This window comes from Dipodomys spectabilis, unplaced genomic scaffold, assembly GCF_019054845.1.
Source record: "Dipodomys spectabilis isolate Male_0828 unplaced genomic scaffold, ASM1905484v1 ptg000219l, whole genome shotgun sequence".
Classification (NCBI taxonomy): domain Eukaryota; kingdom Metazoa; phylum Chordata; class Mammalia; order Rodentia; family Heteromyidae; genus Dipodomys; species Dipodomys spectabilis.
The window spans coordinates 3,828,579-3,840,587 of record NW_024870896.1 but is presented as its reverse complement, the minus strand read 5'-3'; the positions used below and the strand labels follow the sequence as shown (position 1 = coordinate 3,840,587).

Here is a 12,009-nt window from a genome sequence, read left to right as displayed (position 1 = left end):
ATGCAGTTGTTTTTGCATACTTACAGGTGAATACACAATCATGACGGCTCACTTCCACCTGAAGAGGAAGATTGGCTACTTTGTCATCCAGACCTACCTGCCCTGCATCATGACAGTGATCTTATCCCAGGTGTCCTTTTGGCTCAACCGAGAATCTGTGCCAGCCAGGACAGTTTTTGGTGAGTGCCTCCAAGCAGAGGCTGGATGTTGGAAGCTTGCGACTCACCCGAACTGTTCCCAAAAAAACAAGCACCTACCTGTGCTACAGGTGTAGTGAGGACCTCAAATGTCTATGTGAGGCCTGTATGTTGAAGGCATCCGACCTCCACTATTGGGTGGTAGTGGAAGCTTTAGGAGGTGGGGCCTAAGGGGAGCAAGTTAGGTCATTGTGGGGATATGCTGGAAGGGGCAGTGGGAGTCAGTCTGGCTCTTCCAATCCTTCCCACCCTGGATTCTACAAGGTAAGAAGGCTGGTTCCATTTGATATTCCCACTACCTTGCCCCCAAATCAAGGGAATTAGCCAACCTTCAAAACCAGAAGCCAGAACCTTTCCTATGTTGAAGTTGATTATAGTCACAGAAAGCTAACTAGCACCAAACCTCTACTGCTTCCTTGTGCATTCTGTGACCTGGCAAGAAACCTGACTAATTAGTAAAGACTTTAAAGCTAAGTAGGATTTGGGACTTCTCCCTGAATGAGTTTAGGAAATAATACTCGAATATTTCTATTATGAAAATGAATTCACATACATATATAAAATCTACCTATGATCACCTTTCATATCTATATCATGATATAGATATATAGCTATGACATGTCTATGTATATGCATCATAATATATGACATCAATTTGATATCTACATATCTATATGCGATATAGATATGAGATGATATACATATGATATATCATATATCATATGTATATATATCATATATATACACATATATAGATATATCTATGCAGTACATGTGTCATATCTATAAATCTATAGCATATATATGATATATGATATCTATATCAAATCTATATGATATAGATATATCAACTCAATATATATGAGATATATATCATATAGATATATAGATGCGATGCATATATAGATATATATTATGTTAATATTATATAAATATACTGATATATAGATATGCTATAGATGTCATATCACATATATCATATATGTATATAGCAATATAATATATATCAGACATCTTATATACATATATAGATATGATACATATAATACATATATTTTTTGTGCATGTATGCTTCTGAAACTTGTATCAAGAGCATTGTGCATGCTGGACAGGTGCTCTATTACTAAGCTACATCTCCAGCCTGGGTACAGTAGGGTTTGCACAATGTTCTTTTGTAAGTTACCAATTAAGAAGTGTGCATGCTCCTTTCAAATCCATCACTGAGTGTCAATTGATACACTGTATGTAATATGAGAGCAATAAACTGGATACACATGTGTGCACACATTCACACAGTCAGTCCCCGGGATCTCTAAGTGCTGCACGTTCAAATTTAGCCAAGCACAGATGGAGAATGTTGGAGACGAATTCTGTCTGTCCTGAACATTCCTGGACTCTTCTGCTAGCATCCGCTGTAGGGCAATGAATGTATTGCATGGTACAAGCTTTAAAGGAATGCAGGGATGACCTACACAGGTTATTTCACAGGAGGAGCTTTCCTTAGGGCTTGGGACCTAAGAAGTCCCTGGAGGCAATTCCTGTGACCACTGAGGTCAACCATGCCTGAGCGTCTAGAGAAAAAGTGGTTCACATCCCTCAGATGTTCGGCATGGAAGAGGAGGAGGCTCCTCTCCCAGTGGACAGCGTTGAAGGCTTGAGGCCTCTGGGTTGAAGTCTCAACTTTCTTGTACAGTCACAAAATATCTGAAATAATCAACTTAAAAAGAAAAAGGAGAGTTTTGGCTAGGCAGGGGTGACTCACAGCTGTAAGCCTAACTATTCAGGAGGCTGAGATCTGAGGATTGCTGCTCAAAGCCAGCCTGGGCAGAATAGTCTGAGACTCTTATCTACAATAAACTACCCTTCTCCCCCCAAACACTGGAAGTGGAGCTGTGGCCCAAGTGGTAGAGCACTAGCCTTGAGCCAAAAGAAACTCAGGCACAGCGCCCAGGCCCTGAGTTGAAGCCTCAGGACTGGTGCTGAGGGAGAGGAAGAGAGAGAACTTTATTTTGACTCACAGTTTTGGAGAATTCAGTGTATTAGTCAGTTGGCTTTGTGGTTTGGTATGTGTGGTAAGATAGCACTTCATGATAGGGATGCTTGGTGCAGCTTTTGACCTCTTGCTCCAGTTGTGTGTGTGTGTGTGTGTGTGTGTGTGTGTGAGAGAGAGAGAGAGAGAGAGAGAAAAATAGGGTGAAAAAGAAACAGAGAAAGAGAAATAGAGAAATAGAAATAAAGAGGAAGGGTGAGAGGGACAGACACAGAAGCCCTTCGGGGCCTGCGGTGAGTCTTCAGTGACCCGAAGCGCTGACACCAGGCTCCACAACCCAAAGGGTCCACCACATGCCAGTAGCATCCCCAGGTAGGGATCAAGACTTTCTCTGGGGAGCCTTTGAGGGGTGCTAATCCAAACAGAAGCTCCCCCTTTCCTCCCATTCCAGAAGCGATACCGGATTAGAGGGTCCCCCCTGCCCCTCCTCCTGCTCCTCCACAGCTGGGCTGTAGCGGGACCTGGGGACCCTTGATGAGCTGTGTCCCCCTCTGGTCCCACAGGGGTGACCACAGTGCTGACCATGACGACGCTCAGCATCAGCGCTCGGAACTCGCTGCCCAAAGTGGCCTACGCCACGGCCATGGACTGGTTCATCGCGGTGTGCTACGCCTTTGTCTTCTCTGCCCTTATCGAGTTTGCCACGGTCAACTACTTCACAAAGAGAGGCTGGGCCTGGGACGGCAAGAAAGCCCTGGAAGCAGCCAAGTTCAAGGTAATGGCTAGGTAGTATATATAATCATATATATAACATATAACATATATAATATATACACACGTTATATGTAATATAACATATGTTATATATAACCATATAATATATAACATATAATATGTATATGTTACATGTATTATGTATAATTATATACTAATGCATATCACATAATATATAGAATAAATGTCTATATGATTTTATATATAATCATATATTACATAATACGTGTAATTACCTAGAATATGGTCTAAAATTATATATTATAGATTAATAATATATATGATGTGTAATATATATGTATAATAATATAACTATATAATTATAGATTATATACTTGTATAATGTATTTTGTAAATGTATAATGTGATTATATAATATATAATTATATAACATATAATTATATAATATAATCTATAATATATAATAATATATACTATATAATATATAATCTATTCTATATAATATAATATGTATAACATAATATAATCTATAATTACATATAATTATTAATATATTATATGATGTATAATTATATAACTTGATATAATTTGGACTTATGTACCTTCAGCTTATTTTTTCCATTAAAAATAGCTTTAAGTAGTTGCACAAAGAGGTTTCAATTCAACACTTCCGTTTGCAAGTACAACTTTTGTCCTCCTCCATCTCTCCTAACCCCACCGACCCCTCAAGTTACCCCATTTCATTTTGTCATAGGTACATTGAGTATGTGAATGTATTCCACTTCTGGTCCTCTCTTCATTAGTCTGTGTCACTGCCCTTAAACCCCAACTTCCTCAGACAAAACATGTTTCAGCTTCCTAGTATTCATTCTGTAAAACTATCAGATAATTGTTGAAAGGTGTTTCATCATTGAAATTCTCACCTGACTATCCCATACTTTGTGTGTGTGTATGTGTGTGTGTGTGTGTGTGTGTGTGTATGTGATATGTGTTCCTATATCTTTATACTGTAGATCTAATTTCCACTGATGAGAGAAAACAAGCACCCTTTGTCTCTCTGAGTCTTTCTTCACTTCATATAATTTTCCCCCTCAAGTTCATCCATTTCCGTTCTAATGACCTAATGGTATTCTTCCTGATAGATGAGTAAAATGCCATTGTATAAATAGACTACATTTTCTTGACCCACTCAACCATTGAAGGGTATTTAGGCCAAGCTATGATGCTTATATTGTTTTGGCCAAAATAATCTCTGTCTCTTCAGAGAAGATTTGTGCAGGTTTTAATCCTATGATTTGCTCTTGCTCATTCTTTTCTATTCCTTCCTCCTTTCTTTCTTTTTTAATGCTCTTACTCATTCTTTGTGTGACCTCTTCAAGCTGTCATTCCAGGCATAAAGAGGAGAGTCATATGGCAACAGTCATCTGACAAACCACCCAAGCCTCTCTCTAAACGGTTTGGGTCACTTGAACCAGGCATGTTCACTTTTTGGTGAGAAGCATTATTCATTTGCAAACCATGAATCACCAAGTACTTGTGCCTAAATCGATGACAGAGCAATCACTGCGACACAACTTGAGCTGAATCATTTCTTTGGTGAGATGAGATTCACTTCTATGGATAGAAAAGTGAAAACAGCCTACAATAACGTGGCTAATTACACCACACATGGATCAAAGACTCAAATCCTTTGTCCTGAGAGGTGTGGAGACAGGTCCTGTCTGACAGACTTGAAAGGAAGTGTTAATCTTGTCTGCAGGAAAATCATCATGAAGGTGATCAATTACACAGGCTCACCTTCCCAACAGGGGCTGGGTACCAATCAGCAAGCCAGACACTTTGGCTCCGGGGAGGGCACCCGGGGCTGCCCCAGCCACAGCACTTGCTTGGTGGTTCATTACACACTGCACTTCCTTTCCTAAGGAAATTCTTCCCACTTCCATGTCCAGCTTCCCACTCTGAAGGAATGATTGGCAGGATCTGTCCTCCTATGGAAGAGGAGACAGAAAGTGATGGGGGAGGGGCTTAACAAGTGGAATAATGTACAGTGTGTGTGTGTGTGTGCGTGTGTGTGTGTGTGTGTGTGTGTGTGTGTGTGTGTGTGTGTGTGTGTGTGTGTGAATGCCAGTTCTGGGGCCTAAACTCAGGGCCTCATGATCTTACTTGGCTTTTTGGCTCAAGGCTGGTGCTCTACCACTTGAATACATTTCCACTTCCAGTTTTATGTTAGTTCATTGGAGATAAGAGTCTCTTGATACTTTTTTTCTTTTTTCTTTTTGGCTTGGGTTGGCTTTTTGATCCTCAGATCTCAGACCTCCAAGTTGGCTAGGATTGAGCCACCTCATGAATGTGAATGTGCCACCAGAGCCACATGATCTATTGTGTGTGTGTATGTGTGTGTGTGTGTGTGTGTGTGTGTGTGTGTGTGTGTGTGTGTAAGAGAGTGAGAGTATGTGTGAGAGTCCTGGGTCTTGAACTCAGGGCCTGGGATAGCACTTTTTTTTGCTCAAAGCTAGTGCTCCTCCACTTGAATAATGCCTCTACTTCTGGCTTTTCTGCTGGTTCATTGGAGATAAGAGTCTTGAATTTCTCTGCCTGGGTTGGCTTTGAATCATGATGCTCACATCTCAGCCTCCTGAGTCGCCAGGACTACAGGGCCTGAGCCAACACACCTGGCTGCTACTAAGTCTCTTAGTGGAAGCAGTTAGACTTGATCCTGGTGATGGCTCCTTGAGGTTGGCGGTCTAGGAACGAGAGTGGGGTCTGGGAAGAAGAGATTGCCCGGTACCCTACTCCATGTGGCCGGAAGGGAGATGTTTGCCAGCTGGGATGGTGGCCACACAATGATAGATTGGAGCTGGCCAAGATGGAAGTAGAGAGGGTGTGAAGAGGCCATTGCACTCATGGAAGCTATCAGGCCCATCCTGAGTCCAAGAGGAAAGTGGAGCAGGTGAATGTAGGCCTTGCGGAGAGGAAGAAGATAGAGGTTAGTATAGAACTCGCTGATCCTTGCCCAGTCCATGTCTTCTGTTCAATGCACCCTGGTCAGTCTTATGGAACTTCTATGTAGAGCCCTTCTACCTTTCAGGAAGATTCTCTGTGTGGAAAACATCAAGTTTCTGGGCAGGGCATAGGTCACTGTCAAAACTTGGGTAGAGAGTGTGAATGAGTAAGTCTGGTGTTAGTCTATGCTTGGAAACGTGAATGAGTAAGTCTGGTCTACTCTTTCCAAGTCTACACTTGGAAACCAACAATGGGTGAGAAGTAGAGACACTCTGAAAAAAAAATAGACTACGTTCTCTGTTGCTCTATACTGGGATCTTCTGAAGCACATGTTGGATCAGAGTTTGGGGATGCAAAGTGTAGTGTAATAGGACCAGGCAACTCAGAGAAAGAACCAAGAGGAAGTGAGATGGGGCAGAGGAAGAAGCTGTGATGTTGTGATCGAGGCCTGGCAAGGTCAAAGCCTTTTAGGAGTGTGGCCAGTCCCACCCATCATCAGCTGTCAATGGCTTCTGGAGGAATGGGGTTCAGAACGGGCAGCTTGCTCTTTGCAGCAGGGCTCGTCCCAGAAGGACCGCTGGCCACATCTATGCAGCCTGCCCTTCCTGATGGGAGCCCCAGGGACACCCCAACCACTTGGCTCTTGTGTTGCTGCTCACTTCTGCTGCTCATCTCCTCAGATGAAAGGTACATGTCATCAGCACCCCCAAAAGAGCGATGGATTCCATATCCTTGGATTCAACTAAGAGTAGCTGTTTGTTTGTTTCTGGGCCCATCCTGGGGCTTGAACTCAGCATTCAATGGAATGCTGCCTGGACAGGAAATCTATGAGACTCTCATCTCTAATTAACCACCAAAAAGCTGACATGGAACTGTGGCTCATGTGGGAGAGTGTCTTCCTTGAGTGTAAAGGCTCAGGGACAGTGTCCCAGCCCTGAATTCAAGCCCTAGAACTACTGGTGTGTGTGTGTGTGTGTGTGTGTGTGTGTGTGTGTGTGTGTGTAAACCAACAATGACATTCCTACAAAGAAGAAATGCTAGTTGGTGACAGGATGCAGACAGCAATGACGATACTTCTAGAAGGAGGATGCTGAGTGAGCTTCCTCTCATCCCACCATCCCAAAGGTGCATACGGTGCCATGATATTTCATCATCTTTTCTTTCTTTTCTCTCTTCGCCATTCCCTAGCTTCCTTTAAAGCCAGCTATGTCACTCTCACAGGTACCCTTCCAGTAAAGAGGGAACACTTGTTAGAAACGTCTTAATTAAGTTTATGCCAGGTGTTTACAAAATGCCAGACATTAATATAATAGATGACTTTTGCTCCAGTTGTGTTGTCCATCTCCTGGCCCTGTAGGCTTTTATTGTTTTTTTTTCTTTTGTTTTCTTTTTGCTAGTCTTGGGACTTGAACTCAGAGCTGGGGTGCTGTCCCTGAGATTTTATATATATATATATATATATACACACATATATATGTATATATATATACGTATATATATATACGTATATATATGTATATATATACATATATACATATATATATATATGTTTTTTATTGTAAAAATACTGTACAGAGGGGTTACAGTTACATGAGCAAGGTCATGAGTACATTTCCTATCAAGCATTGTTACTTCCTCCTTTGTTTTTCCCCTACCATCCCTTTCCTCCCACCTCCACAACTACCCACCCCCCCTAAATTGTAAAGTTCATTTTCAACATACTGTCTTGTACATCTCATTGTTACAATGGGTCAACCTGTATCCCTATTTAAACATTTTGTTTTTTCCCTTCCCCTTCCCAAATTAGAGAAGTATATATACAAGATGCAGGGCACTGACATCAAATACAGTGAAAACAGGAGTTATACAATGGGGGAGGAACATTCAAAGCAACAAAAAAATCAGATGGTACATTATAAATATGTTAGAAACAATAGCAAGCAAGAAAAAAAAAAGCTTGTGTCTCTATCTTGGGGTTCATTTCGCTTAACATCATCTTATCTGGTCATATGTACATAGCTTTTGACCTTTTCTGCTTGTCCCAGACATATACTAGTTATTGCAAATAAATCCCTGAGATTCTTGCTCAAGGCTAGCGCTCTACCACTTTGAGCCATTTCTGGCTTTCTCTGAGTAGTTAATTGGAGAAAAGAGTCTCATAGACTTTCCTGCCCAGGCTGGCTTCAAACTATGATCCTCAGATCTCAGTCTCCTGAGTAGCAAGGATTACAGTTGTGAGCCATCAGTGCCTGGCTTAAACAGGGTTTGGGTTTTTTATTATTATTGTTGTTGTTTTTGATTTTGTTGGTCATGAGCCTGAACTCAGGACTTGGGTGCTATCCCTAAGTTTTTTTGTTCAAGTCTAGCACTGTACCACTTTAAGCCACAGCTCCACTTCCAGCTTTTATTCTTACCTTATTGTATTATTTTTTTGCTAGTTGTACAAAGGCATTTTTTTTTATCAGTCATGGGGCTTGAACTCTGGGCCTGGGCACTGTCCCTGAGCTCTTCAGCTCAAGGTGAGCGCTCTACCACTTGAACCACAGCGCCTCTTCCGGTTTTCTGGTGGTTCATTAGAGATAAAAGTCTCACAGACTTTCCTGCCCAGGCTGGCATTGAACCATGATCCTCAGAGCTCAGCCTCCTGAGTAGCTAGGATTACAGGCGTGAGCCACTGGTACCAGGCGTACAAAGGGATTTTAATCTAACACATCAGTGTGTGAGTATGGCACATCTCCATCCATGTCACCTCTTCCATCATCCTCTCTCATCTCTCCCCAGCCCACCCATCCCCTCAAATTCTGTGTCCATATGTGTACATTACATATCATGAGTGCATTCATCTAGACGTCACCCTCTCCATTGGACTACCCACCCACTGGCGGCCTCAACACGTAATTCAGCTTCTTGCAATTCTTTCAACTTAGGCCTCCCTGGAGGCCTGATCTCTCCTAGAAATAATCTGATGTTCGATCACCTTTTCTTTCCTCCCTCCCCAGTGAGTCCATTGCCTGGCAAATGACTTGGTCCTTACATTCACCTTCTGTTTTGCAGAAAAAGGAACGTGAACTCATCCTCAACAAATCAACCAATGCTTTCACGACTGGGAAGATGAACCACCCCCCAAACATCCCCAAGGAACAGGTGTCGGCAGGGACCACCAGTGTGTCATCCGGGCCTGCAAAACTTCCCGAAGACAAGGCCTCTGACAACAAAAAGACTTACAACAGCATCAGCAAGATTGACAAAATGTCCCGAATTGTGTTCCCTGTCCTGTTTGGGACTTTTAATTTAGTTTACTGGGCCACCTATTTGAATAGGGAGCCAGTGATTAAAGGGGCCGTCTCCTCGAAGTAAGACACCTCCATCCTAAATCCCAGGAAGCCATACTTCCGGTCAAATGGTACCCAGGATAGGCTGGGCTCCAAAAGACTCTCTGTAATTTCAGCACTCTCTTTCAGGAAAAAAATTTTTTTGCATGTTTAATAATATGTACAAATAATATTGCCTTGATGTTTCTACATGTAACTTCAGATGTTTTGAAGATGACCCATTGGTAAAGCCAACAACTTTCTAGGAAAAAAAAATAAAATAAAATAAAAAACAGGAGGCTGTGACTGACAGACACTCAGTATCTTAACATCGATAGTTTACAAACAAGATAAGTATATTTTTCACAGTTCCAAGCGTTAATCTAATGATGTTTTTTATACTTCGAATGTCATTTCATACAAATTTTTTCCCAGCAGATAAATATTTTAGGAAATGCTCCTGAAGAATCCTAACTTGACCAACTGCAAGAGAGCACACTTCTTTTTTTTTTTTTTCTCTCATTAAGACAAAAAAAAACGATGGACATTTAGGTCCACAATTGCCTTCGATGATTCCTCCTGTTCCAAAATTAAGAAGAAAAAAAAAGTACTGCATGAGCCAGCATTAAGAAATAGAATAGGCAAACTATTTACACAGACAAATTTAATAACAGAAGTATGTAGTATATTAGATTTAGCAGATCAAGTATTTTCTCCAATGAAAATTTAACTCCTTAAAAAATTCTTTTTTGTTTTTTTTGAAAAGGAATGTATTCTCACTCTACCCTAACCTCTCCACTAACCAAACAGTGACCAAGAAAGATACAGAGATAATAAAACAAGTGGTTTGATGACATTCTTGACCTTTGATCCCACCTGTGCCTGCTGTTCTAAGACACCACCATTCGATGCCGCCAGCTTACAGTGCTTCAGTGGTGAGAACCTGTCATTGAGTTAATTTCCATTCTCTTTCCTTGTACGTTTCACGTTTGACTTATTGCTCTGTTAGCTTTTGTATATGACTCTTAAATGTTCATTAAAAAACTTAAAAAAAACCTGATACTGTATCCTAGTTGTTTTTTAATTTGTATTTTGCCCATTTCCTTGCCTACAAAAAAGTAACATAAAGGAAATCTATCATGAATTTGTTTGGGGAAAATATAAAGGAACACAAAATCTGCCTCTTCAAGTTGAGTGCCAGTGGCTTCCACCTCTAATCCTTGCTACTTAGGAAGCTGAGACCAGAGGATCGTGGTTCAAAGCCAGCCTGGGCAGGCAAGTCTAGAGATGGTAGTATCTACAATTGACCACCAAAAAAAGCCAGAGGTAGAGTCATGGTTCAAGTGGTAGAGCATTAGCCTTGAACAAAAAGAACTCAAAGACAGCTCAAGCCTTTAGTCTAAGCCCCATCATTGACAAAAAAAAAATTTATGTCCAAATAGCTACTTCAATAAACATTTTGAACATTTCAGTCTCAGAAGGAAATGATGCCATTTTTACCAAGTTGTAGTCATTTTCTCAACAGTTACAGTTTTCTGGTTACAGAAAACTCTTGCTGAGCTGTAGCTGGGCGCTGGGCCTTGTATTCTATGTGCTGCTAACCCTTTCACTGGAGGCATATTTATCGGGAAAAAAAATCAAAGTCATTTTTCACTGTCTAATTTTTGTGTTGCAGGTATTTCCCCGTTTGTTGTTTTTGAGGAGAACATAATAGAGAATCACCTTGGGGAGAGAATTGAAAGGCAAGAAATTAATTATAGTGCTCTACTTGGCTAGCCAGGGTATGTAAATGTATTGCTTTTGACATCACCACAAATAGAATATTCTAAGTGAGCCCACAATTAGTATTAGTTCTGTTCTCTTCTTTGTTTCTTTTTGACAGTCATGGGGCTTGAACTTAAGGCCTAGTTGAGTGATTACATATTAAGAATGGCCTAGAACATTTCTTTTTGTGTATGTACAGGTGTGTGTGCACATACATGCATGTGCACACACACACACACACATACACACATACACACCCCAAAACAAAAAGCCAACACCAAAAAACAAAAAGTACTTTATATCTGGGTCTCCTGTAAGTCTGTGATGTTATAAACATGACTTAATGGAATGATTTTGTGTTATAGTAACACTCCCTGAAATGGGGTGGGGGGACTAAAGGGGAGAGAAGAGGGGAAAGGGGAGAGAAAAAGAGGAAGAGAGAGACACAGACAGAGACAGAGAAGATGGGGAGAGGTAAGGAAGGGGGAAAAGAGAATATATATTTAGAGAGAAAGAGATAAGAGAGAAAGATATCACTAACTTTCTGTAGCCAAGTGTCATTTTTCTCTTCTTTTGAATTCAGGGCCTCACACTTGCTAGGTTGGTACACTATTAGTTGAACCACTCTCCCATTTCCTCTGCATTGATGTTTATTTTTAATTTAAATTTAAATTTTTGCCAATCCTGGGGCTTCTTCAACTCTGGTCTTAGATGCTGTCCCTGAGCTTTTGTGGTCAAGGCTAGCACTCTGCCACTTTGAGCCACAGCTTTACTCCTAGCTATTTGTGGTTTACTGGAGAGAAGAGTCTCATAGACTTTCCTGCCCCAGGCTGGCTTTGAACCATCATCCTCAGATCTCAGTTTCCTGAGTAGTTAGAATGACAGTCATGAACCACCTGGAATGACAGGCATGCATCACCACACCTGGCCTGGAGTTAAATTCGTGGATGAGGTTGCTCCTTCCAGGCAACCAATTAGAATGATTTATGATGGCTTTGTCAGGCCTTCA

General features: G+C 41.2%; 1 protein-coding gene across 1 annotated transcript in view; it reads left to right on the top strand.

Annotated features, from left to right (window-relative positions):
- Positions 1–9,671, top strand: part of Gabra5 (gamma-aminobutyric acid type A receptor subunit alpha5) — a 56,425-nt gene extending 46,754 nt beyond the window's left edge. Inside the window, exons 7-9 of the mRNA XM_042697410.1 lie at positions 27–179; positions 2,751–2,962; positions 8,980–9,671. Coding sequence (XP_042553344.1) covers positions 27–179; positions 2,751–2,962; positions 8,980–9,282 — 668 coding nt within the window. The 3' untranslated portion in view covers positions 9,283–9,671. The remainder of the gene's footprint in view (positions 1–26; positions 180–2,750; positions 2,963–8,979) is intronic.
- The last annotated feature ends 2,338 nt before the right edge of the window (positions 9,672–12,009 follow it).